The sequence below is a fragment of the Papio anubis genome, chromosome 3 (genome assembly GCF_008728515.1).
Source record: "Papio anubis isolate 15944 chromosome 3, Panubis1.0, whole genome shotgun sequence".
Taxonomy (NCBI): Eukaryota; Metazoa; Chordata; class Mammalia; order Primates; family Cercopithecidae; genus Papio; species Papio anubis.
Genome location: NC_044978.1, coordinates 49,907,752 through 49,935,215, shown reverse-complemented (window position 1 = coordinate 49,935,215; position 27,464 = coordinate 49,907,752). Strand labels below are relative to the sequence as shown.

At 39.1% G+C, this 27,464-nt stretch overlaps 1 protein-coding gene across 15 annotated transcripts in view; it reads right to left on the bottom strand.

Moving 5' to 3' along the window:
- Nucleotides 1-27,464, bottom strand: part of ELF2 (E74 like ETS transcription factor 2) — a 125,525-nt gene that overhangs the window by 26,241 nt on the left and 71,820 nt on the right. For 4 of the 15 annotated variants that reach the window (XM_003899198.4, XM_009207581.3, XM_003899197.4 and 1 more), the window contains exon 1: nucleotides 705-1,057. The exons of 8 other annotated variants lie outside the window; for them this stretch is intronic. In XM_003899198.4, coding sequence (XP_003899247.1) covers nucleotides 705-762 — 58 coding nt within the window. In that variant the 5' untranslated portion in view covers nucleotides 763-1,057. Of the gene's footprint in view, nucleotides 1-704; nucleotides 1,058-27,132; nucleotides 27,292-27,464 lie in introns of those variants that run through there. 3 more of the 15 variants (XM_009207583.4, XM_009207586.4, XM_017959050.3) reach the window with 2 other exon arrangements.

The window sequence follows — 27,464 nt, the reverse complement described above, 5'->3', positions numbered from 1 at the left end:
CAAAGGGAGGCGGGCCCCTGAAACATCATCCCGGTTACTCAACATTATTAAGTGACCCTGTCCAGGACCGTTACTCCCGAGACTGCATAAGGTGGGAATGTGCGGAGGAGGGAGGGTCAGAGCATTTTTTTTTTTGGCGGGTATCGGTCCACCGGACATCGCCCCTGGCTGCCTGGTCCATGCGGAAGTCATGGAATTGTGGACGAAGTCTGAAGAGAGAACCGAGCGGGGGTGGCGAGCGTTCCCTGGAGAAGCCCGCCGCCCCCGACCGCGGGCAGTAGCGGCCTCTCCGGCCAGACAGCGTGGCAGGCGCAGCCGAGAGACAACAGCCTCACTCACTTCCTGGTTCCTCAGCAACTGGGGTGAAGCGCACAACTCGTCCGCCCCCGAGTCCCCAACTTAACCGCGGCTCCGTTCTCCAGCACCCGCTGCCAGCGCTCCGCCCGGCAGCTGCTGCTGCTGCTCGCCGAACCCACCCTGAAGCGACAGCGCCGGATTCGAGGCAGGTTACTCTCCAAGGTGATCACTTCCTGATTCGTCGCCTCCATTACTTCATTCACTCCCCCCTTTCCCCCAGCCGCCCCAGTGACTGTGAGGTGGACACTGTACCCCCAGCACAGACTGCTACAGGGGAGTCACCCGCCTTCTGTGCACCCCCTCTCCTGCTGCACCGATGCACGGGAGAAAAGTTCCCCTGTCCTTACCGGCCCGGATGAGCAAATCCAGCTGGTTCGTGGGTCCCTCATGCAGAGACGTCGCCATGTTTATCCCGGGGCTGGAGCTGCTGCTTCACATTGACTTACACCGTGAGCAGCGGCGGCAGGGGAGGAGGCGGAACCCGCGGCCGGAGACACACGCCGTGCGACCGACACACACTCACGCACTCGCACACACTCCGACGCCCGGATCCTTGCGCGTCCTCCGACAGGAAGCCGAGGCCGGCCCGCCTCCCGCCGCCGGGCTGAGAAACCCCACCACCTAACGGCAGGGGCAGGGGCGGTGGCGGCGGCGGCGGCGGCGGCTGTGGCGGCCGCCCCAGCTGGCAACGCGATCCTTCCGCCCCGCGCCCAGACAGGAAGTCCCGGACGCTCGCTCCGGAGAGCGGCAGCAGCCTGCGGCGAGAGACACCTGAGGCTGGGAAACGGCTCCGGGAGCCGCGCGAGGACACAGCCCCTCGGCAGGAAGAGGCACATTTCACGCTCTGCGGAAGAAAAGTCTGCAATTGTCCCCCCTCTGGAAAAGAGCCATTAATCATATTTTCTTCCTGGAAGCAATCTAATACCTAGTCCTGCAGCTGTAAATAAAGGTGGCTATTTAACTTCTTTTGGCTTTTTCAAACCTTATGCAACATGTAACCAGTTCACTTGAAACATCTGCACTTTAACACAGGAACGCCAACAAAAAAGTCATACCTAGAACATATTCTGAAACCTTTACTTGGAAAGTAAGGAGTTCCCAACTTTCTGAGACCAACTTCGTCCTTTTCCCTTAACAGAAGTGTCAAAGAGCACATTAAACGGGTACTTAGTAAACAGAACACACCAACCTCTGGAGATTAGACTCCCCCAATATGCTAATCATGAAATTCATGTACCCTTTCATTTCTGTTTGGTTCATTTGGAAACAAATTTATAATGTCATTTACTTAAAAAAAAAATTCTTGCTGAAAACCTTATTACAAATACATATTAAAATACAATGGACGAGGGAGATAAATCGCCAATTTAATGACTAAATTTACTGAACACAGGAAATCAAACCAATATAATGACGACGCTTCATTAAAATGCTTCCCTGGTTTCAGAATTTCATAATACATAAATTGTTTGAAACAAAGGGTTATCCTAAAGTTGTTGGCACACAAAACTTACATAAAGGAACAGTGCCTCCTACAGAGTAAGTGCTCAGTAAGTATTTGCTGAATAAACAAAAAGATCTGGCAGTTATAAATTTAAAATAACAAGGTGACAATTTTTATGATCCGAATTAACTGTGTAGAGAAAAAAAGTTTTCAGTGGTAACATTAAAGCGATATCATTTCATAAAATCTTGCCCAACCTGAGTGCAGCATCAGAATGGATTTACATAACCCATGACTATTTTTTCTCATTTATCCTAATATTCATTTATTCTCTTGGTCCTTTTACCCTACCCCTATGACCATGATCCTCACTCTCCCCAAAAAGAACCTACATGCTATTTCCAAAGTACAACTCCTCTTTAAATAAGGATCTCTTTCTTGAATTAGGTAAACCTGCCATGTATGGGACAAAATGAACTACATGGTAGCTTTTGTATTTTATTGCCAATCAGTTTAAAGTAAGCATCGTCCTTAGCCAGGCATTGTGATGGGCCTCTGCACCTAGGGACTCAAGTCTGAAGCCAGCCGTTTTCTTGAGCCCAGGAGTTTCGGGTTGCAGTGAGCTATGATCGCACCACTGCACTACAGCTAGTTATTTGAGAACCACAGAGTTAGTCCACTTCTTCACTTTACACATTGGGAAACTGAGGCCCCAAGAAGTTACTTAACAAAGTTTACAAAGTATCTTATTACTTCAAGGTCAAAACTCTTACAAAACAGTCTTCTATAAAATTTAGAAGTTATAAAAAAATAAAAGTTAAATCCATTTTAATACTATTATATTTATAGTATTATAAACTGCAAAATGGTTGATTTTTTTTTAATGTCAAAGGTAAAGCAATGGGAAGTTAAGAGAGAAAAACGGAAGAAAACAGTTTTGAGAAGTGAATAATGCGAGAATAGGAAGAGGCCAAGCTGTCTTAAGTTTTTCTCATACAACAATGAAATTCAAAGTTGGTATCTTGAGCATGTTTAGGGAAAAAACAGGGTCAAGAAAACCATAAGAAAAATATGTCTGTGAAGGACAAGTTGGAATCACGTAATTTAGGAGCACCAAGTAATGTCTGGTCTGTCAACATCAGAAAATAGACAATAGTTACAGAAGTGCAGTCTACAGATGTACAAAGAAAAAAGATGAATTATTTCATATATTTTATACTACTGTTTAAATGTCTATTTGAGCTTTTTATGTTACTGATTTATTTAATAGTCAGGTTTTATAAAGTATTATTAAAATGAAGATGTTCGAACCCATAGTCATAAACTAATTCATTTATTCAACAAATTATTATCCAGTACTTACTTTAAGCAAGTTTCTGTTGTAGGTGTTTATTAAGCTGGTAGCACTAAATTATGTAACAAAAGGAAGAAATTAAGCCTTCTCAATTCATACAAAATTCCCCACCCACCAAGGGTGAAAGTCTTAGAGACAGTATGATACACAAGACTGCTTATATATGAAATTAAATAATAGGGTGTATATACAGTGGGTATAATTACCACCCAAGGATGTTAAATTATTTATAATTATAAAAGCCTTCATAAGGCATATATTTTTAATAGGGGTTCAAAGAGGCAAATTTTTGTTAATGAAATGTATATTTTTTCTGAGGAAAAGGACTATGGCTAATTTTAGATTCTCAGAGGATCATAACTCCTAAAAGTAATTTTATTGTAAGTCTTTCTATGTACAACCATGAAAATCCTCTGATGAGTAAGGGTCCAGTATGTACTGTTTTTGATACGTACTTAGCTTAGCTGTGATCTGACTTAGGTTCATGTTTTTTGCATTTTAACTTATCCCTGGGCCAGACTCTCCTTGAGACTTGTTGATTCTTCGCTTTATGATTTATACTAGACAAACCATTCTGTTCAATTCTTAGCAGCCACTCTTATAAGACTGTCAGCTAAGTATTGCAGCTAGTCATTAATTCATTCATTTAGTTATAGAAACAGGGTCTATCAAGGCTGGTCATCAACTCCTTGCCTCAAGCAATCCTCCTGCCATGGCCTCCCAAAGTGTTGGGATTACAGGCATGATTTGTGCCCAGTCCTGCAGCTAGTCTCTTCTATGGGTGTTAAACAAACAACGTTTTTTCTTTTCTTTTTGAGACGGAGTCTCTCTCTGCTGCCCAGGCTGGAGTGCAGTGGCGCGATCTCAGCTCACTGCAAGCTCCGCCTCCCGGGTTCACGCCATTCTCCTGCCTCAGCCTCCCAAGTGCTGGGACTACAGGCGCCCCGCACCACGCCCAACTAATTTTTTGTATTTTTAGTAGAGACAGGGTTTCACCGTGTTAGCCAGGATGGTCTCTGTCTCCTGACCTCGTGATCTGCCCGCCTTGGCCTCCCAAAGTGCTGTAATTACAGGCGTGAGCCACCGCGCCTGGGCACAAGCAACTTTTTAAAATAGCATCTATTAAGCACCAAATATACATGAGTTAAAATAATTATCTCTATAGTTTAAACAACATTTATGACAACTGATTTCAAGGGTTTGAGTTCTTTATTATCATCGAAGAATATGTAGTATCTTGAAACTACTGGAAAAAAATTTGCAATTCTTGTGAAACTTTACAAGGGCCCATATATAATTCTTGTTTAGCATGTTTATGAAAAATTACAGGCTGGGCACGGTGGCTCACGCCTGTAATCCCAGCACTTTGGGGGGCCGAGGCAGGTGGATCACCTGAGGTTGGGAATTTGAGACCAGCCTGGCCAATGTGGTGACACCCCGTCTCTACTAAAAATAAAAAAATTAGCTGGGTGTGGCGGCACATGCCTGTAGTCTCAGCTACTCGGGAGACTGAGGCAGGAGAATCATTTGAACCCAGGAGACGAAGGTTGCAGTGAGCTGAGATCATGCCACTGCACTCCAGCCTGGGACACAGAGCAAGACTCTCTCTTTTAAAAAAAAAAAAAAAATTTACAATAAAAATTTTACTGAAAATATACTAGTCAAATCTCATTTAATTCCAAAAGGAATATTTAGATTAACTAATGTTTTCTTCTCTTACAATACTTTCTGAACTCTACCCACTGAAAAATTCTTCAAATGTCAATACTGAGTTTTTAATTGCCAAATCCAGTGACCTCTTCTCAGTCTCCATCTTACTGCTTCTCCAAATATTGTTGACTATCCCTTTATTGAAATCCTTCCCTTCGTTTGATTTTCATGATAGTAAACTGTCTTTGTTTCTTCCCATTCCTTTTCAGTTGTCTTCACCCACTTCTACACAACCGTTAAACATGACTGTTCGCCCAAAGTGTGATCCTTAGCCGCCTTGTCTCCTCATTCTCCACTCTCTCCCTCTAGAGTGGTATTATCCACCCCCACCGAGGACTTTCTTTTTTTTCTCTCTCTCTTTTTTTTTTTTTTTTTTTCCTGAGACGGAGTGCCCAGGCTGGAGTGCAATGATGCAATCTTTGCCCACCGCAACCTCCCCCTCCCAGGTTCAAGCGATTCTCCTACCTCAGCCTCCAGAGTAGCTGGGATTACAGGAATGTACCGCCACACCCAGCTAATTTTGTAGTTTTAGTAGACACGGAGTTTCTCCATGTTAGTCGGCTGGTCTCCAACTCCTGACCTCCGGTGATCCGCCCACCTCGGCCTCCCAAAGTGCCGGCATTACAGGCGTGAGCCACCACGGCTGGCCAAGGACTTTCAATACTATTACTATACTGATTCAAAAATCAGCATATCAAGTCTTGATTTACTTTTTAAAAAAAATATAGGTACTAATTTCCAATTGTATAATAAACATCTCTACTTGAATAACCAACAGATAACTAAAGATCCTTTATCTACAGATTTCATTTACTCTATCAGTAACCATCATCTTACCAGGTTAGAAAACTTAGTCATCTATGTTCCTAGTTTAAGAACTCATCTCTTATACATTTTTAGGGGGATTTAAACCATATAGGAAATTGCTAAAAATAATGTAACATAGTCATATCCCCTTCTCAACCAGAACCTACAACTACTCATTTATGCTGTAAGATTGTTTTCTCCCTAAGAAATAACATATAAAAGATGAAGATGGCATTTTTGAATACGACCCCCAGACACCCTTCCATCTCTCCAGAGAAATTGCTATCATGAGTTTAGTGTATATTCTTCCATTCTATTTTTTATACTTTTACATGCATATACATTTACATATGTACATATGTGTTTGTGTATGTATCCCTGAATGACATATAGTATTATTTTACATGCTCTGGGTACATAAATGACATTAAACTACATATGCCATTCTAAAATGTATTTTTTAACATTCAATATTTACATTCTATCCATGTCAGTATAAGTAAATATAGCTATGCTTTTTAAATGCTACAAAGTATTCCAATGTATGCATTTACCCCATTTTATTCATCACATTATCTAAGTTATTCATCACATTAACTAATAAAGTTATTCATCACATTAGCAAAGAGTTTCCATTTCTCACTTTTATAAATAATTCTGCAAAAAAAAAATTGTTTTCTTAAACATGTATGGTAGAGTCTCTCCACATCATATACCAACAAAGTTTCTAGGTTATAAAATAAGCATTTTCTTTTTTTCTTTTTTGGTATGGGTCTCACTCTGTCACTGAGGCTAGAGAATAGTGGCATGACCATAATTCACTGCAGCCTTGAACTTCTGGGCTCAAGTGACCCTCCACCTCAGCCTCTTAACTTAGCTAGGACTACAGTCATATTCCACACCTGGCTAAATTTTAAAAATAATTTTAGAGGGTCTGTCCATGTTGCCCACAATAGTCTTGAACTCCTGGTCTCAAGATAGCCTCCCATTGGTCTCCTGAGTAGCTAAGACACACACCACTACACTCAGCTTGTAAGTACAATTTTAATTTGACGTAATTCTGTCCAAAGTGGCTATGCAAGTCCAGTGGTTTGGTAGAGTTACCATTTTTCTCACATGCTTGTCAATCCAAGATATAAGCTGAATTTTTAAATTTCTGCCATGTGTTGAGTAACAAGAAATTTTTCATTGTTGTATTAACATGCATGTATTTAAGTATTAAGGATAAATGTTTTTCATATACATTAGCTGGGCATGGTGGTGCACGCCTGTAATCCCAGCTACTCCGGAGGCCGGGGCAGGAGAATTGCTTGAACCTGGGAGGCAGAGGTTGCAGTGAGCTGAGATCGTGCCACTGCACTCCAGCCCGGGCAACAGAGCGACATTCCATCTCAGAAATAAAATAAAATAAAATGCTAAAAAAAAAAAAAAAAAAAAAATAGAGCCGGGTGCAGTGGCTCACACCGCTAATCCCAGCACTTTGGGAGGCCAAGGTGGGTGGATCACCTGAGGTCAGGAGTTTGAGACCAGCCTGCCTAAGCAACGTGGTGAAACCTCGTCTCTACTAAAAACAATACAAAAATAAGGTGGGGGTGGTGGCGGGCGCCTGTAGTCCCTGCTACTGGGGAGGCTGAGGCAGGAGAATGGCGTGAACCCGGCAGGCAGGGCTTGCAGTGAGCCGAGATTGTGCCACTGCACTCCAGCCTGGGCGATAGAGCCAGACTCCATCTCAAAAAAAAATAATAATAATAATAATAATAATAGGCTGGGCGCACTGGCTCACGCCTGTAATCCCAGCACTTTAGGAGGCCGAGGCGAGCAGATCAAGAGGTCAGGAGATCGAGACCATCCTGGTTAACACAGTGAAACCCCGTTTCTACTAAAAAATACAAAATCTTAGCCAGACCAGGCGGCGGGTGCCTGTAGTCCCAGCTACTCAGGAGGCTGAGGCCGGAGAATGGCGTGAACCCGGGAGGCGGAGCTTGCAGTGAGCCCAGATGGCGCCACTGTGCAGTGGCCCAGATGGCGCCTCTGTCCAGCCTGGGCGACAGAGACTCGGTCTCAAAAAAAAATTATAAATAATAATAGGCATACACACACAAAACTGAATAGAATAGTAAATAGTAAAGAAATTAAAACACAATACAAAACCTTCCCTCCATGGAGGAAAAAAAACAACCCAGGCTTGAATATTTTTTATGCAAATTTTAGCAAATTTCAAAATTAATTCTTAACTTACACAAGCTGTTTGCAGAAAATATAAAAATAAGTGAAAGCTACCTGGATTATTTTATGAACCAGTGTAATCTTGATTTCAAAAGCAGATAAAGACAAGAAAAGAAAATTATGGTTCCACTTCACTTATGAATAGATTCCAAGACTCCTTAACTTAAAGCAACGCAAAGCAAAATAATGAGTAACATTTATCCTCAAACTCCAAGAGTTCAACATCTGGGAAGCCATCAACTGACCATATTAAAAGAGTAAAAGAGAAAATGACTTATCAAATGCCAAAAAAGCACACGATAGGACTCATAGTTACAAACAAAAGGAATAGAAGAGAATTCCTTAAGTTGGTATATACATTACATACTAAAGACTATAACAATTTCAAGTTTAAACTTCAGATTACATTCCCTTCAGGATTAGGAACAAAACAGGGATGGCCATTAATATTATTAATCTTTTTAAAATATCACTTTAACATAATACTGGAGTTCTTGACTAACTTTTTTTTTTTTTTTTTTTTGAGATGGAGTTTCACTCGTTGCCCAGGCTCACTGCAACCTCTACCTCTTGGGTTCAAGCAATTCTTCTGCCTCAGCCTCCTGAGTAGCTGGGATTACAGGCATGTGCCACCATGTCTGGCTAATTTTTTGTATTTTTAGCAGACGGGGTTTCCCCAGGTTGGTCAGGCTGGTCTCGACCTCCAGACCTCAGGTGATCCACCGCCTCAACCTCCCAAAGTGCTGGGATTACAGGCGTGAGCCACCGTGCCCGGCAACTAACATCTTAAGAAACGAAAAAGAAATAAGGTAAGATAACAGGAAAGACAAAAGGAGGGCTGAGTTGTCCTAGCTAAGGCCCTCCTGGACCAGTTAGTTTCCAGCTGATCCACAGATGATCCTAGATACAGGACCAAAGCCATCACAGCAGAGCCACATAACTAGCCCATAAGTCTGATGAAAACAATAACTGGTTCTTGTTTCAAGTCAATAAATTTTGGAGTGGTTTGTTATACAGCACGAGGATAAAAGTAGGGACTGAAGGTTATTTATTATCAAGTAAGTAGAAAGGTAAGTAGAAAGGTAAAATGTGGTGAATGTTTAACAGGGAATACTCTGCAGCAGTTTGAGCAACAAATAAGATATACGCAAAGCAACATGCAAGGATATTAGGAACAGTGCTTACTTTAAAAAGTAGGAAACAAAATAAGATACATAACACCATTTACATAAATTTTAATTATATACAAAGGACATACAATCTCAACACACTAAGAAAATATACATTACTCAATTTAAATTTGATGCTTATTTGGGAGGGCGGAAGATGAGACTGTTGTGTAAAAAAGATTAAAGTAATGCCATTTTAAAAAATGAATAAAATGAGGGGATATGAAATAGGGATCTAATTTTAGATTTCTTTATTTATCTTTATATATCTTAGAGTTATTCTTAGCTCCCTAGTAAAGGGTGGTTTTTTTTTTTTACTATTATCAATGGGATTTTTGTTTCACTTCTTATTGATTATTGCTCCTGCCTACGGCAAACTCGATAAAACTTCTTAGCAATGTTAACAGTTTATCTGGATCATCTCTTAAATTTTATGTGTTAATTAAGTCATCTGTAAATAATAACAATTTTGTTTCTTCTGATCTTTATGTCTTTTTTTTTCCCTGTCTTATTGCATTGGCTAGGACATCCAATAATAATTCTAGTTAGTAAAGTTGATAGCTGGCATCTTCTTTCTCTATTAAGCATGATTTTGCTATAGATTTTTTTTTCTTTTTTTTTTTTTTTTTTTTTTTTTTTTGAGACAGAGTGTTGTTCTGTTGCCCAGGCTAGAGTGCAGTGGCACGGTCTCAGCTCACTGCAACCTCCACCTCCCAGATTCAAGCAATTCTCACACCTCAGCCTCCCAAGTAGTTGGGATTACAGGTATGCAACACCACGCCCAGCTAATTTTTGTATTTTCAGCAGAGACAGAGTTTCACCATGTTGGCCAGGTTGGTCTCAAACTTCTGACCTCAAATGATCTGCTCACCTCGGCCTCCCAAAGTGCTGGAATTACAGACGTGAGCCACTGTGCCAGCCTGCTATAGATTTTTAGTATGTACTCTTTATCAGGTGCCAATACAGATTAAGAGTCTTTTATCCTCAGCAGATTTTAATTTTTTTTTTTTTTTAGACGGAGTCTCGCTCTGCCACCCAGGCTGGAGTGCAGTGGCACGATCTCGGCTCACTGCAAGCTCCACCTCCCGGGTTCACGCCATTCTCTGGCCTCAGCCTCCCGAGTAGCTGGGACTACAGGCACCCACCACCACGCCTGGCTAATTTTTTGCATTTTTAGTAGAGAAGCGGTTTCACCGTGTTAGCCAGGATGGTCTCGATCTTCTGACCTTGTGATCCGCCCTCCTCGGCCTCCCAAAGTGCTGGGATTACAGGCTTGAGCCACCACGCCTGGCCCGGATTTTACATTTTAACAAATGTTTTTTTGAATCTATAGAGATGATTACAGGAGTTTTCTCCTTTAATCTAGTCACATGGCTACTACAATAATTAACTTTTTAATATATAGCCACCTTTGCCTTCCTATTATGAATTTAGTCATTATGTATTTTTAAATCAATGATGGATTTCATTTGCTATTCGTTATTTAGAATATTTGTAGCTATGATTGGCCGGGCATGGTGGCTCATGCCTGCAATCCCAGCATTTTGGGAGGTCAAGGCTGGCAGATCACTTGAGGTCAGGAGTTCAAGACCAGCCTGGCCAATATGGGTGAAACCCCATCTCTACTAAAAATACAAAAATTAGCCAGGTGTGGTGGCATGTGCCCATAATCCCAGCTACTCAGGAGGCTGAAGCAGGAGAATCGCTTGAACCCAGGAGGCAGAGGTTGCAATGAGCCAAGATCACACCACTGCACTCCAGCCTGGTCGACAGAGCAAGACTCTGTCTCAAAAAAAAAACAGAAAAAGAAAAGAAAAAAAAAAATGGAATGCTTTCAATGTTATTTAGCCATAAGTATTTTAACATTTTCATTTCTTCTTTGGTCCACTAATTTTTAGTTTCCAATATTATTAAGTACTTTGATTGTCTTTTCATTGTTTTCTAATATTCTTGCATCATGACCAAATATTTATTTGATTTTCTTTTTAGAGAGGTCTGGCTGTCACTCAGGCTGGAGTGTAATGTGCCCTATAGGTGAGTGCCACCATGCCCAGCTAATTTATTTTTTACACAGAGTCTCATTATATTGTCCTGCCTGGCCTCAAGTGATCCTCCCGCCTCAGCCTCCCAAAGCACTAGGATTATGGGCATGAGCCACCATGCCTGGCTGAAATAACATATTTTGTATGATACTGATTTTCTAGACATTATTAATATTCCTCTATGGAATAGTACATGTTTAAAAACTGACTTACATATAACTAAAAAATGTTTAAGTTTCTATTAGGTTAGGTACAATGTCCTATATATCTCCAATTTACAAAGTTTGTTAAGCCCTTTGTAGTTGAATTCTTTGATACCATTTTTAATTTTCTATATGCTTGATTTTTTCCACTTTGACAAAGACCTCCCACTATTTTGTAGACATGTCTAGTTTTCCTAAAAATTTTTGTTTTAAGTGGTGTTTCAAGGCTGTGTTGCTAGATGCATATAAGTTTATGATGATTTTGTCTTCTAGATTGTTCCTTTTAGCAATATAAAGAGTATCTCTCTGTCCCAATTGACACGGTGAAACCCCGTCTCTACTAAAAAAATACAAAAAACTAGCCGGGCGAGGTGGCGGGCGCCTGTAGTCCCAGCTACTCGGGAGGCTGAGGCAGGAGAATGGCGTGAACCCGGGAGGCGGAGCTTGCAGTGAGCTGAGATCCGGCCACTGCACTCCAGCCTGGGCGACAGAGCGAGACTCCGTCTCAAAAAAAAAAAAAAAAAAAAATGTTCACCCTAAATTGTATTTTATTATACCTGCTCCCTTTGATTAGTATTTTTCTGGTAAACATATTTTTCTATTTTTAAAACTTAATTTTGGTTTATCTGTTATATATCAGCTATTTCCACTCATTTAATTTTGCTTTATGCATCTATTATAAATAACACAGGTTATTGTCTTGTGATCGCAATAATTTTAATATAATTTCTGATATATTTTGTACTTACTTCTACTATCTTATTATTTCTATTCCATCATTTTATTCTCCTTTGTTGCCTTTTGTTAAATTGGTAAAGTTTAGTTTATTCCCTAACCTATCCCAAAGTTCTTATTTTGAAAGCTACATCTTCTATGTTCTGGATGTTTAAGATAAATGTCCCTCTTTTCACTTCTCATCTTTTCCAAATAATGTTTCACACAGTTCCTATTTTATTCAAGGGCCATCACAATCCAGTCCTACTGCACCTTTACCTGTCTAGCATTATCTCTCAACCATACCTGTCTATGTAGCCTAAACTCTAGTTAAACTACACTGACGGGCAGTCTCTAAGTAAAATACAAAGTTCTTGGCAATCCATTCTGGTTCATGATGTGTTCTCATTCAATAAACAAATATTTTATTGAAAACCTACTGGGTTCCTGGCCCTGAGAAATTCCAGTAAACACAATGGATATAGTCTCTGACTTTATGGAGCACAGTGTGGAAACATTAAGCAAACGAGCACAAATATAAATATAGTCGAGTAAAACTTCCTGAATACATGAATTCAGGTAAGGCAACTGATAATTGGCTCCCATCTTCCATCCTATCTTCAAAAAGCAGTCACAGGAGTACACAACTACCACCAGGTGGCACCAAACCACAGCTGGACCTTAGACTGATTTTGGATACCTTAGTCTGAATTCTGGAACCCATTTCATACACACACCTCTTCCTCCTATACCCAGACTGACCTGGGCCATTTCATTAACCTCACATTAATGCCAGGTTTTATGTGATTTGAATTTCTTGGAAGGTATTTACTACCTAATGGTGGGAACTGAATGCATCAAAAGTTGTAGGTGCTAACAACAAAACACATTAAAGAATGGAGGGCTATGATAAAAAATAACAGAACAGTCCTAATTGAGATTTAAGAATATCAGCCAAGGCCTCTTTCTCTGTGAGAAAGTGACATTTAAACTATAATCTAAAGGACAACCAGGAGTTAGAAATTGAAAACTAGAAAGTAATCTACTCCAGACAGAAAATGGCATGCATGAACACCCTGTGGAGGTCAAGAGTTTGGATTAATGGAAGGATGAAAGGAGCACTGTGATTACAATAATTTATATTGTGAGGGTAAGGGATATTATATAATTCATCAGAGTACAATGCTTAAGCTTGGGCTCTGGGTTAAATCCTTGCTTCTACCACTTAAATAGCTATCTAGCCTTGGAAAAGTTATTCGGCCTAGGGTTGTTGAGAGTGTGAAATATGTATGTTAATATGTAAAACCCTAAAAACAATTTCTGGCAATATAGTAAAGAAACTTTAAAGGTTAGAGCTTTTTTTTTTTTTTCCCCTGTTTTGGGGGGTTGCTATTATTATTGTTTCTAGATGAAACCAAATTATTCAGTGTCTTAAAGACCATGTTAAAAACTCCTGCCAGGCGCAGCAGCACATGCCTGTGGTCCCAGCTAGTTGGGAGGCTGAGACAAGAGGATCGCCTGAGTCCAGAAATTCTGGGCTATAGTGCACTAAGTCAATTGGGTATCTGCACTAAGTTTGGCATAAACGTGAGGGACCACAAGGTTGCCTACAGAGAGGTGAACCAGACCAGGACAGAAACAGAGCAAGTCAAAACTCCTGTCCTGATGAGTAGTGGGACTGCACCTGTGCATAACCACTATGTTCCAGCTTGGACATCATAACAAGACCATATCTCTTTAAAAAAAAATTTTTTTTAACTGCATCCATTGAAATACAGAAAAAAATAAAAATTAAGTGAAAACAATTTTAAAATACTCCTGAATTTTATCTTAAGTGCAATTAGAATCCACTGAAAGATTTTAGGTAGGGAGTATCACTATTCCACTTACAAATTTATATTTTAAATCACTTTGGCTACTATGGTGAGCATAGATTGCTGGAGGTAGGAGGAAGAGGCAATAATGAAAACAGAAAGGCTGATTAGAAGGCCAAAGGCCATCAACATAGCTCATGTAAAAAAAACTACAGAGTGAACTAGCCTAGTAGCAATGAAGATGGGAAGACTCAAGGTATACTTTGGAGGCAAAATTAACATGATTTGGTAATGGACTGGGAGAAGGTAGGAAAAGGTATAAATGAATGACTTCTCAACTAGAAAATTCTTTTCTTTGAAATGAAATTTTATTTATCCTCCCAAACTCAACTAAAATGTAAACTTCCCATCACAATAGCTAAGATCTCTCTCCTTCACTCTTATAACACTAATATTATTAAACCTTAGGTTATAAAGAATTGTTTCCTTATATATTTTCCCCACAAACGAGTGAGCTTCTTTACAGGAGGGGCCATATCTAATTTCTTGTTCTAGTTCGCATAAAAAGAACACAGTGCCACACACATCACAGGTCATCTCAGGTAACCCCACTAATGGTCTCAGATCCAGGACAACTCATTCTTTTGTTCTTCCTCTGATAAGCACAAGAATTCAGTCTGCTTTCTTCTCCTTTCAGCTATTCTATTTTTTGGAGTTCTGTTTCCCCTAAGACTAGTTGCAGAATTAACTGGAGTCTCTCATGAGCCTCCCCACTTCTTGTGGCCTCCAAAAACAAGTATATGGGGATTCTTTTTGTAAAGCACTTGATACTAATTATTATGGAGAAACAGGATAACAAAATTAGACATAGGACTTATATGATCTTACAATAGTGGTCTCTGACCTATACAATACTTGACTCCTTTTGTGAGATGGTAAACTGAATGCAGTGGCTTCTGATCTTTACTTTTATTCTCCAGGATAAAGGTCACTAAAAGTTCTTCCTTTTTTATGGAGGCCTCTCTTCCCAGAACATAGGCCTTCAGATGAAGCCTAGCCAAAATAATCAGTGCTTCTCGTCTCAAGTAAATAACTTGCATCTGATAGCCTCCTAAGTCTGTAATATTAGCAATGGAATTAAAAACAAATGTAATTCTGCCAGCCTTATTTTTCCAAACAAAATGAAAGAAGCTTAATGTTGTAAACCGAGATACAAACTGTAGACCAATGTCCCTAGAGAAAAAATTTAAATAAATAAAAAAAAAGGATGCCAAGTTTATTCAAGAAAGTAAATGTCTCAAAAAGAAATTACCACCTTTTAATTTCTTTCACCTCTTGAACCAAGTTCTTGGTTTCCTCTTCAAAAGAATTTTTTCATTCTCAGTAATTATTCTAAATCTTGCCTTTATTTTCCAACTATTACGTATCAGAATAAAGGTGATATGGGGAAAAAAATTCAGATTTTCCTGTAAGACTTGTCAAACACCATATATAAGAAGTATCAGCCAGGCAGATCACCTGAGGTCAGGAGTTTGAGACCAGCCTGGCCGAGATGGTGAAACCCCATCTCTACAAAAAATACAAAAATTAGCTGGGCGTGGTGGCGGGCACCTGTAATCCCAGCTACTCGGGAGGCTGAGGCAGAACTGCTTGAACCCAGGAGGCGGAGGTTGCAGTGAGCTGAGATCGTGCCACTACACTCCAGCCTAGGTGACAGAGCGAGACTCCTTCTCCAAAAAAAAAAAGAAGTATCTTTTTGCTAACTAGATCAGAGACATAAATGGTTTTTTTTGTTTTGTTTTGTTTTGTTTCTCCCCGAGACAGGGTCTCGCTCTGTCACAATGCAGTGTCACAATCACAGCTCACTGAAGTCTTGACCTGCCAAGTACAAGCAATCTGCCCACCTCAGCCTCCAAGTAGCTGGGACTGCAGGCATCTGCCACTATGCCCGACTAATTTTTGTATTTTTTTGTAGAGATGGGGTTTTGCCATATTGCCCAGGCTAATCTTTTCTTTTTGATGTAAAACTTTCTTGTGATCTTTTGCAAGCTCATCTAGTGATAAGAAAATCTCCCAAGTTCTAGCTGTGATATTGTGAAATATGTGTGAAATAAATTTATTTAGTCTTGCTCCCCATTTCCTGGCATACAAGTCCTAAAATCCTTGGACTCTCCAAAGTAGTAAGTGTCCTTTTGTGTGCCAAAGATTGACTAATGGCTGCCAGCCCCTAGGTATCTTCAGGATGGGGGCTGATCACCAGAAAGACCAAGGCAGGATTATAGGGTTGGGACTTTCAGCCCCACTCCCAACCTCTGGGCCTCAGGAAACAGGGCTGAAGGTTTAAGTCAACCACCAACAGCCAATTACTTAATCAATCATGCCTACTTAATGAAGCTTCCATAAAAACCCAAAAGGAATAAGTTCAGAGACTTTCCAGATAGCTGAACATGTGGAGGTTTCTGGAGCATGGCATGCCCAGTGAGGGCATGGGACCTCCATGACCCTTCCCCCTATTTCACGCCCTATGCATTTCTTCATTTGTATGCTTTAAATATCCTTTATGATAAACTGGTAAATGTGTTTCTCAGAGGATCTGATGCTATCTCCAGGCAGACAGTGTTAGAATTGAACTGAATTAGAGGACACCCAGCTGGTGTCTACTACAGAACTGACTGACCCGTTTATTAGTCGGGAGAAATCCCACACACTTCATGGTAATCAGAAGTTCCACAGGTCTTGTGTGTTAACTGTTGAGAGTATAGTGAGACAAACAGTTTGTTTTTCTACTCACTATCTTTTAATAATAACGATCCCTGGCCAGCAGCAGCCCTATCACCTGGGGACTTGTTAGAAATGCAAATTCTCCAGTTCTACCACAGATCCACTGAATCAGAAATCCTAGGGATAGGTCCAACACTCTGTATTTTAACAAGCCCTTCTGATAATTCTTATGTATGCTTAAGTTTAAGAACCATTGGCCATGGAAATTTTTGTCATGGAGATAGAAAGGATCTCAAACCAACAAAGAGGTCATTAAAATATTTAATAAACATTTGAAGAGATATACTAAATGCTCAGCCAAAGAAATTAAACTGTCACTCCATTAATGAATATGAAAAACTACCACTACATATTTGAGAAGCTTTTTTTCCTTTAAAAAAAAGAATACAGCAGGGATCATAAAACTATACTTAAAATGTGACATATTTAAACTGGCTTTCAGATCCCTACTATGGACTACTAGGGAAAAGAGAGAATGAAGTAGGCAAATGATGGAGGAAGAAAATGATGAATGAAAAGGTAGATGATGCAGCTGAAAATAATACATGGATGAGACTTGGGAACAATAGATTTTTAGCTTCCAACTGAAATTTAGCTCATTACTTTTAAATAAAAGCACAAACCACAGTTGTTTTAGTAGTATCTGTGATTTCATGACCAATATAAATCCTGTGGTATATTTTCATATCCATTACAGCCGGTTTTTTCGGTATTAGGTCTCATTTATATAAATTGTGTATGGTCGTCACTACTTTGAAATTATAGCAGTAACGAGGGATCTGCCACTAGATTTCTCACTGAGTTCATCATATTAATATAGGGGAAGCACATGCATTGATATATATCACAATTCTTAAAATGAAAGTCTGAGGTTTTAACCCTTTCTTTCTTTGAGATAGAGTTTGTTCTTGCTGCCCAGCTTAAAGTGGCTGGCATCGTGAACTCGTCTCCCAACACCCTGCAACCTCCTCTCAGGTGCTGGGCAGATCTCCTGTCTCCCAGCCTGAAGCCTGGGATGTTTCACCATGGACCCAGCTATTTTTTTTTTTTTTTTGAATTTTAGTAGCGACCATGTGGCTCAAGCCTGTAATCCCAGCACTTTGGGAGGCCGGACATGGATCACCCAGGCCTTGAGGGACGCAAGATCATCCTCACAACACGGAAACCCCTCCTGCCTCTACTACAAAAATACAAAAATTAGGCCAGGCGAGGTGCTCGGGCGACTGTGTCCCAGCTACTCCCGGGAGGCTCGAGGTATGGAGGAATTCTATGGTGAACCCGGGAGGCTGAGCCAGTGAGCTGAGATCGCGGCCACACAGCACCCAGCCTGGTGACAGGGGAGCCAGACCCCTGTCTCCAAAAAAAAACAGTAGGCCAAAGGGTTTTACCATGTTACTCAGGCTGGTTGCGAATTCCTGACCTCAGGTGTTCCACCTGCCTCGGCCCCCCAAAGTGCTGGGATTACAGGCGTGTGCCACCATGCCCAGTCTTGATAACTGTATTTCAATATATATGGTTTCTTTTTAATCCTAGATATTTTACTTTATATTTTAAAACAATGCTCTGAAAGTTCATGGGATTCACCCTATGGCCAAAAAGGTTCAAGACACAAAAAGGTTGAAAAACCTTACAATCTAAGAACTGACCACTGAATTTTAAAAAAGAAAAAAACAAAGGAAAACCTTACAAAATTTAACAGGTAAGAGCTATTAAAAGTTCTATTGACCCCCTCTGAGTGACAGGCCTCTTTATAAATAAAGACATTCACAGACAACTACCCTCTTCACCGCCACCACCACCTCCTTGAAACATATTTGTGTTAAAAACCTCTTGTTAAAACAAAACAATAAATGTGTGAGGCGACGGATATCCCAATTACTTCAACTTTATCATTACACATTTTATATATATATAAAATATATATATGTGTGTGTGTATCAAAATATCATACCTACACCCAAAATATGTACAACGATTATAAACCAATTTTTAAAATACAAAAAAAAAATCAAAATAAAACACAACACTAAGGGTAATAACAATCAACAGTTAATAACTATAGTTAAAAGAGACAGAGAGGCATCTTTACCACACAATCAGGGAATTTTCACATTTTAGGGGAATTAAATAAAAGTGCCTCTCAATAGCTAAACAGACTTCTATTAGTAAGTCCCTTAATCTTCTTGTAGTAAACATTTGGGTATTCTAGATTTAGAAATGTGTGAATGGTGGAAAGGTAATATGATATACATACCAAATATAATATAACAACTCTCACAAGTATAGGACAGCACCACATGATAAAACTGATAAATACTGGAAAGATCAAGAAATCCTTCCTAAAGAAATGTCTAATCACAGATAAAAACAAGAGGGGCTGGCTTTTTAGGCAAAGTGTAAACCTTACCAAGTTGTGGAAGCCAGAGAGCCAGGAGAAGAGAAAAAAAAAAAAAAAAAAAAAGGCATGGTAAGAGCTATAACTGAAAAAGTGAGAACGATAATATATAAAGGTCTTGTGTATCTTTTAAGGCATTTGATTTTATCCAGACTGTCATGATAATACAAGGGCTTTATGAAAGAAAATGACAATCAATTTGTCGATGATAGGCTGTCATTAAATTTTTTTAAAAAGAAAATTACAATCAAAGAACATTTCAGGAAACTTACACTAGCAGCAGTATGAAGAATGCATTGAGCTTTCTTCATGCCAGGCACCATGCTTAACACTGTGAATACCTTATTATTAGTTTTCAGAATAGTGAGAGATAATTACTGTATTCTTCATTTTGCAGATGAGGAAACTCGTACTAACAGAAAGTAAGTGGCTTCCTCAAGGTTATACAAATTAAATTAACGATAGAAGGGAGACACAATTCTCTTTTGATTTCTGGTAGTGAAATAGAAATTCAGAACATTTTATTAATAACTATGTTATGGAAGCTTATTAAAAAACAAAAACTACCGAATCTCTCAGGCCCCAAAGCAGCACTCTAGGACAGAAACAGTCCTGTCCTAGGAATCAGGAGACCAGGGTTTCTGGACCTGCTCCATTGCTAACTAGCTCTTTTGAAGAGGTGGACTAGATTACCCTAAAATCCATTCATATTCTTTAAAAAAAAAAAAAAAAATCTGTGCTTTCTAAAAATGCCATAGAATGACTAAAAAGCACACTCAAAATAGCAGAGTAGGGTTGTGGGGAGGTGGTTAATGGATAGAAAGGCAACAAAACATACCCTGCTCTGAGAACAGACTTGTCTTCATTAAACAGGTAAATGTCCGTGGGTAGAAAATAAGAAAAGATCAAATAATTGAGGAACTGGTTGTTAAGGAAGGTCACAGAAAACTCTCAAATGAGGAGAAGAGAACAACCTTCAAACTCACACATCTGAACATTTTAAGATGGTGGGCCCAAATAAGTAAGTATGCTTGCTGCCCTGTGTCCAGAACTGTTAGAGTAACTCTGATGCAATGATTGAATGAGGAGGCATCATAGTAACTCTTCTTTATTTAAAGAAAAACATCATGGAAAATACCTTCTGCCAAAGACACTATGTTATCTCCCTGAAAAAGCACTCATATACCTTAAGGAGAGCATAGTAAACAAGCATCATTGCCAAAAATAACCTGCTGGTATAAATCTAACTTTATTTTTTTTTCGCAGGAAGATGCTTCAATAAATTCAAAAAGTAAAGCTAACAACATTTTAGTTTCTTGGTCCAACAATTATTTCTGGTCACTAATGTAAGACAACTTGCGGTCTGGCCAGTACTCCTAATCCACAGTATTTAACTGTCTGATTTACAAAATTAAAAAATTAAAACCTTGTTGGGAAAAATGCACTACCATGGCATGAGACAAGCAGCATTAAGAAGTAGCAGACTTAATGAGGTAAACAGCGAAATATAATACAGTTTATTAAACGAGAATTTTAGTCCCTTGGCTATTTATGACTGTGCCAAACTAGTACTAACAAGCCAGGTGGTCCTACTGTAAAGGTATAAGGCTGTTCTATAAGACATTTAGTCTTAAGAGATAATCTCTTAAAAGAGATACCTCTTCTTTAGAATCATAATTCACATTTGCATATTAAAATATCTGAGAAGTCTTCCTGTAAATAAATCTGTTTAATTTTCCTTCACCCAGCATTTTCTAAATTTATTTAATCAAAACTCCATTTTTCGTAGCCATAAAAAATGAAATTGTGTCCTTTGTAGCAACATGGATGCAGCCAGAGGCTAACGCACAGACAAAAACCCACATATCACACTTATAAGTGGGAGCTAAATTTTGGGTTCATATAAGACATAAAGATGGGAATAACAGTCACTGGGGATTCCAAAAGAAGGAAGGGAGGAAGGGAGGGAGGGAGGAAGGGAGGGAGGGAGAAGCGAGCAAGGATGTTTTTCAAACTTCCCACGTGTACTGTGTTCACTATCTGGGTGATGGGATCAATAGAAGCCCAAACCTCAGCATCATGCAGTATACTCTCGTAACAAACCTGCACATGTACCCCCTGAATCTAAAATAAAAAGAAACATTAAAAAATATTTTTGTCTAATAATTAATATTGTATATTAGAAATTGCTTTGAAAAAGAATGCTATTTTTTGATGTAAGCATCTTCTAAGTACTAGCCATATCAACTAATCAGAAAAACTTTTAAGCAATTTACACTCAAAGCTATGTCTGTGCTATTGGTATAAAAGAAGAAAAAACTACCTAAACACAATAATAAGATTAAGACTCTTTAAGTGGCAAAATAAAATAAAGCTGCTGACCATAAGCAGAGCACATGCTCTGGGGTCCTTGTCCTTCCCCCAAAACAACATGATGGGCTTATGTCACATTTTCTTGCCCAATTCCTGTTGTGACCAAAGACAGACATCTATAAGGCAGCTATCCAGGGACAAAATGTTTGAGAATGACTATGGAATAAAACTAACTAAAGATAAAACCTGAGTACTAAAAAAAACTCATCTTTGTTTCATGGGACACCTTTCTAATCAGGAGACTGAACTGATAACCATATCATAGACAATCATGTTTTTTCATGCTTTTACAGAATGAAGTTATAAACAGCATCTCACAATTGAAAATTACAAAAGAAACCTAGTTTGAATACCTACCTGACACTTGAATTCCCTTTACAACATCCCTAAGTGGCATTCTAGTTCATGCTTTAAAGTCTCCAGTTGTAAAGATACTCACAACTTCTCATTCCATCTTAAATAACTGCACTGCTTAGGAGCTATGATTTGAATCTTTATCTAAATCCCCATAAAAATGAGAACTTGTCATTAATAGGCCAACCTACTCCAAAATAAATTGTTGTTAAACTAAAAGGTCACTTCTTTTTGGCAATTAAAAAGCACACATATCTGGAATATTCCATACTTCTATTGTAAATATTCCATTATATCATTAATAAACAGGATAGTAATTATCTTAAGGAAGAAGGAAAGGGGAAAATAAGATGTATTTAAATTAACACTGCTGCCAATATTTTATTAATTTATAATTAATATTAGTTGAATTTTTCAGTTTAATATTCTAAATATTGTGTATTACATTTTTTAAAAAGAAAAAATCCATTATAAAGCCCTTTTATATATATTTAGTTGTAAAGGCTCAAATCATAGCTCTTCTGTATATACTTCTCTTTATGGTATCTATTACGACACCTGAAGCCTAGAACACTGTCGATGATGCCAGTGGAAATAAAAACCAGCAGTTGTTTGTATGCGGTGCTGCAAACACACAAAGAGTTTCAAGATAACTTTTACTTATAAGTTAGTCCTCAAAGACATCAAGACCAAAAGAAATATATTAACTTATGCTATCTAGTACAAATGATCAAAATAATATACTTTTTTTTTTTTTTTTTTTTTTTTGAGACAGGGTCTTGCTTGTTTGCCCAGGCTAGAGCAGTGGAGCCATCACAGCTCAATGCAGCCTTGAACTCCTGGGACTGCAAGGAGTAGCTGGGACTACAGGTCCATGCCACCATACAAGCCTTTTTCCTCCCCCACCCCCGCCCCATACAGACAAGGTCTCAATATAAAGTAATATTCCTATTACACAATTGACTTAAAGACCACCAGCCTAGATAAATACCTAACAAATTCAACAAATAGGCATGGCATTCAATCAGGACTTGCTGTTTGGAGTCTCGCCCAGGTCCTGGAAAAACCCACAAGTTTACACAAATGGGCATGGACAATGGATAAGGGACAATGATTCCTCCTCCTGAAACAGCACTGTACAAAGCACCTACCTTGTTAACTCCAAAAAGAAAGGCTGGCTGAGCAACTATCTTAATCTCTACTACTTTTAGCTTAGTGTAGGCAATGAACATACTTATACCCCAAATCTGGAGAGGTAGCCAACTTAGTAGAAGATGAATAAGAACAGTTAGCTAGATATCAGGGAGCTACGAATGAGAAACCAACGAGTTCAGACTTCAAGTAATTCTTTGACTGTCCAATTCCTTTTTCCATTTACAGCACTTACTATTTTGAAAAAAACTAAATTTGTATTTTTCAAAACTGCTCAAAACTTTTAAAAGGCTCCTCACTGCCCTTTAGACTTATATGATCCAAGAAACAGATAAAAAGCTTTAAAAGCCCACAGCAATAAGATTTTTTTCTTTTTCGCCTCTTATACCTCATTTTAATCCCCTTTCCTTCTCATAATTCATACTCTAACCCTATTGAATCTCTTTCAGCAACTCAAATAAGCCTTGTTTTTCTTCCTCCAGACTTTCAACCTCGCTATTCTCCGCCTGGATAATTACTTCAGATGTCACATCCTCAGGAAGGCATTCTCCTGCTGTTTATTCCCATAAACTTTGAATTAATCCTATCATAATTCTCATCACATTTTATCATAATAACATGTTTAATAAATTGTTCATCTTCTATACATAGCTGAAAGCCTGGTGAGGGCAAAGAGAGGGTCTTGTTTACCACAAGATATTCAGCTCTGAGGCTGGGACACTGCAGGTCCTCAGTAAGCACTGACAGATGGCTGAATGGATGTATGGATTTGCCTAGAGATATGTGTTAAAGCATTCCTATTTGTACATCTAAGAAAATCTTAAAATCTATCTCTGCTTGGCAACACTTGTAACCTTGTTTGCAACTCATTTAAAATTCTATGTAATCCAGATTCAGCCTTCTCCTCAGTCTGAATTAATAAAATTATATTATTTAGATACACTATGGTATAGCAAAGTTAAAAGTTAACTAATGTTTCTTTAAAAAGTCTCTCTGAATCGCCTGAACCAGGAGGTGGAGGTTTCAGGGAGCTGGAATCGCACCACTGCACTCCAGCCTGAGTGACAGAACAAAACTCCATCTCAAAAAAGATAAATTAAAAAACTTTTTAAAGTCTCTCTAAATACAAAAGAATGAATGGCTACTAGTTTCCAAAATCAAACAAATATCTTTTAATGATCTATCGTCTAGATATACTTTTCTTTCCTTTTACATAAAACAGATATTTCTTGATATACAAACATCATTTAAAATCATTTCTTTTCATCCAGGCAGGGTGGCTCATGCCTATAATCCCAGCATTGTGGGAGGTCAAGGGGGGAGAATTGCTTGAGCCCAGTAGTATGAGACCAGCCTGGGCAACATACTGAGATCTTATCTCTGCAAATAATAAAAAAGTTAGCTGAGTGTCGTGGCGTTTGCCTGTAGTCCCAGCTACTAGGGAGGCTAAAGTGGGAGGAGCACTAGAGCTGGGACGGTCAAGGCTCCAGTGAACCATGATCATACCACTGCACTCCAGCCTGGGTGACAAAGAGAGACCCTGTCTCAAAAAAAAAAAAAAAAAAAAAAAATTGGCTGGGTGCAGGGGCTCACGCCTATAATCCCAGCACTCTAGGAGGGCATGGTAGTGGGTGCCTGTAATTCCAGCTACTCGGGAGGCTGAGGCAGAAGAATCACTTGAACCTGGGAAGCAGAGTTTGCAATAAACCAAGATCGTGCCACTGCACTCCAGTCTTGGTGACAGAGACCCTGTCTCAAAAAAAAAAAAAAAAAAATTGGCAGAGCACAATGGCTCATGCCTATAATCCCAGTACCTTGGGAGACCAAGGAGGACCGATTGGATCACTTGACGTCAGGAGTTTGAGACCAGCCTGGCAAACATGGTGAAATTCTGTCTCTACTAAAAATACAAAAATCAGCCGGGCATGGTGGTGGACACCTGTAATCCCAGCTACTCAGGAGGCTGAGGCAGGAGAATTGCTTGAACTCGGGAGGCAGACGTTGCAGTGAGCCAAGATTGCCCCACTACACTCCAGCCTGGGTAACAGAGAAAGACCATGTCTCAAAACAAAACAAAACAAAAATTAAAAGTAAATAAAATAATTCCTTTTCATTTCTGCTTTATTAATTGACAGAGTAGGTCTTTGCTTTTGGCCACTATTTTCTCCTTCACATAATTAATAATCTGTAAAACATACATTCAAGTGTACTAAAAATCGTGCTATTTTAACGAGCCCTTAAAGGATCCTGTTTTTAAATGACAGTTTAAAAAGCAGAAGCTTCATTTCATTTTCTTTTTAGATCTCAAAGTTCTACTAATTAAGTGATATTCAATTAGGATAACAATCTATTGAAGTAAATATGTCATATTAAAAAAAGATTTTCTTTTTCTATATACTCCATAATCTGACAACTTATGGTTATTTTGTATAATTTTAAACAATATGGTTATATGATTTTTTTATTTAAATATCCTCTCTTAAAAGACATTAAAGAATTTAGAGGCTGGGCATGGTTGCTCACGCCTGTAATCCCAGCATTTTGGGAGGCCAAGGCAGGCAGATCATGAGATCAGAAGATGGAGACCATCCTGGCCAAAATGGTGAAACCCTGTCTCTACTAGAAATACAAAAATTAGCTGGGTATGTTGGTGCGCGTCTGCAATCTCTGCTACTCAGGAGGTTGAAGCAGGAGAATTGCTTGAACCCAGGAGGTTGCAGTGAGCTGAGATCGCGCCACTGTACTCCAGTCTGGCAACAGAGCCAGACTTCGGTCTCAAAAAAAAAAAAAAAAAAAAAAATTTAGAGAGCATACTCAGCACTCATATGGATTTCCATACCACAACTCACCCCCATTTTTCATAGGCCTCATGTTTTTTTTGTTTTTTTTTTTTTTTTGAGACGGAGTCTCGCGCTGTGTCACCCAGGCTGGAGTGCAGTGGCGATCTCGGCTCACTGCAAGCTCCGCCTCCCAGGTTCACGCCATTCTCCTGCCTCAGCCTCCGAGTAGCTGGGACTACAGGCGCCCGCCAACAGGCCCGGCTAGTTTTTTGTATTTTTAGTAGAGACGGGGTTTCACCATGTTAGCCAGGATGGTCTCGATCTCCTGACCTCGTGATCCACCCGCCTCGGCCTCCCAAAGTGCTGGGATTACAGGCTTGAGCCACCGCGCCCGGCCTAGGCCTCATGTTTTAATGTTTAATTCCCAGTAAATGAGAGTTTCAGGAAAGATTCATAATTGCAAATCATATTTCATTAATCCTAAGATACACATTTTTCACATTTGACATCTCTGAAATCAGTACCTATCTTAAAGTTGATAGTCCCTTAGAAAGTTTATATTTGGCAGCATTTTTTCCTTTAGTGGTATAAAAGTGTTTATTACAATTGATAGCATCTCAGGCTAAATGAAAAAGTTTTGTTGTTGTTTTTGTTTTGTTTTGTTTTTTGAGACGGAGTCTGTCTCTGTTGTCCAGGTTGGAGTGCAGTGGTGCCATCTCAGTTCACTGCAACCTCCGCCTCCTGGGTTCAAGCAATTCTCTTGCCTCAGCCTCCTCAGTTGCTGGGACTACAGGCGTCCAACCACCACGCCCAGCTAATTTCTTGTATTTTTTAGTAGAGATGGGGTTTCACCAAGTTGGCCAGGCTGATCTTGAACTCCCGACCTAGGCCTCCCAAAGTGATGGGATTACAGACTTGAGCCACTATACCTGGCTGATAGTTATTAAAGTATTAAAAAATTTTATCTAATAATACTGCCTGATCTAAATCACAGTACAATTACAATTCAAACAATTCTAGAGTAAAAACTAAATGAACTTAAGATTCACATTTTACCATTTTAGAAAACTTAGGGCTAGGCTAACCTCAAGAAAATAAATAATTGGGGGAAAAAACACTTTTTAAAAATCTAAGAAAAGATGTAAATTAGAAGCAAAAATAATAGAAATGACAAAAAAAAAAAATGACTTAAAGACGTTCAGTCAATAGTAGCTTCCAAGGAAGTAGAGGCATGAAATAGCCCCAGAGCTTCATCTATAAAAAGAAACAAATATTAAGAACATGATAAGGGATAACTCAGCAAACTATCTTGGAGGAAAAAAATTATTGTATTACTTCTCCTTCCTTAAGGAGGAATCATTGTCACCCTTTAAACAAAAATATGGTAAAGGTAGATGAAATAATTTTAATGAAATATAAAAGTATAAACATTTTTAATAAATTAAAAACCAACCTACCAGCATTGTCTTCCTTCTGGCTCAATCTGTTTCACCTTCAGGTAATCCTAGGATAGGGGCTCCTTTTCAGATCCCCAGTTTTTCATGTCGATCTTCTACCTCCCTGTGGCAACAATATTTTCTAATTAAAGGAGTCCTTTTGTGCCACAGGGAGGATTTCTGATGGTATAACAAATACAAAAGTTATGACAGCTCATCATGAAGTCAAATTAGTCCTGAGATTCTTCAAGAAAGAAATTTGGCTCCTTATCTTATTTTTCATGAAGGAAATCTGGTTTTATTTTTTAAACTGCATTTTAAAAACCTAAACTTTCATTTTTACTTTTAAAAAG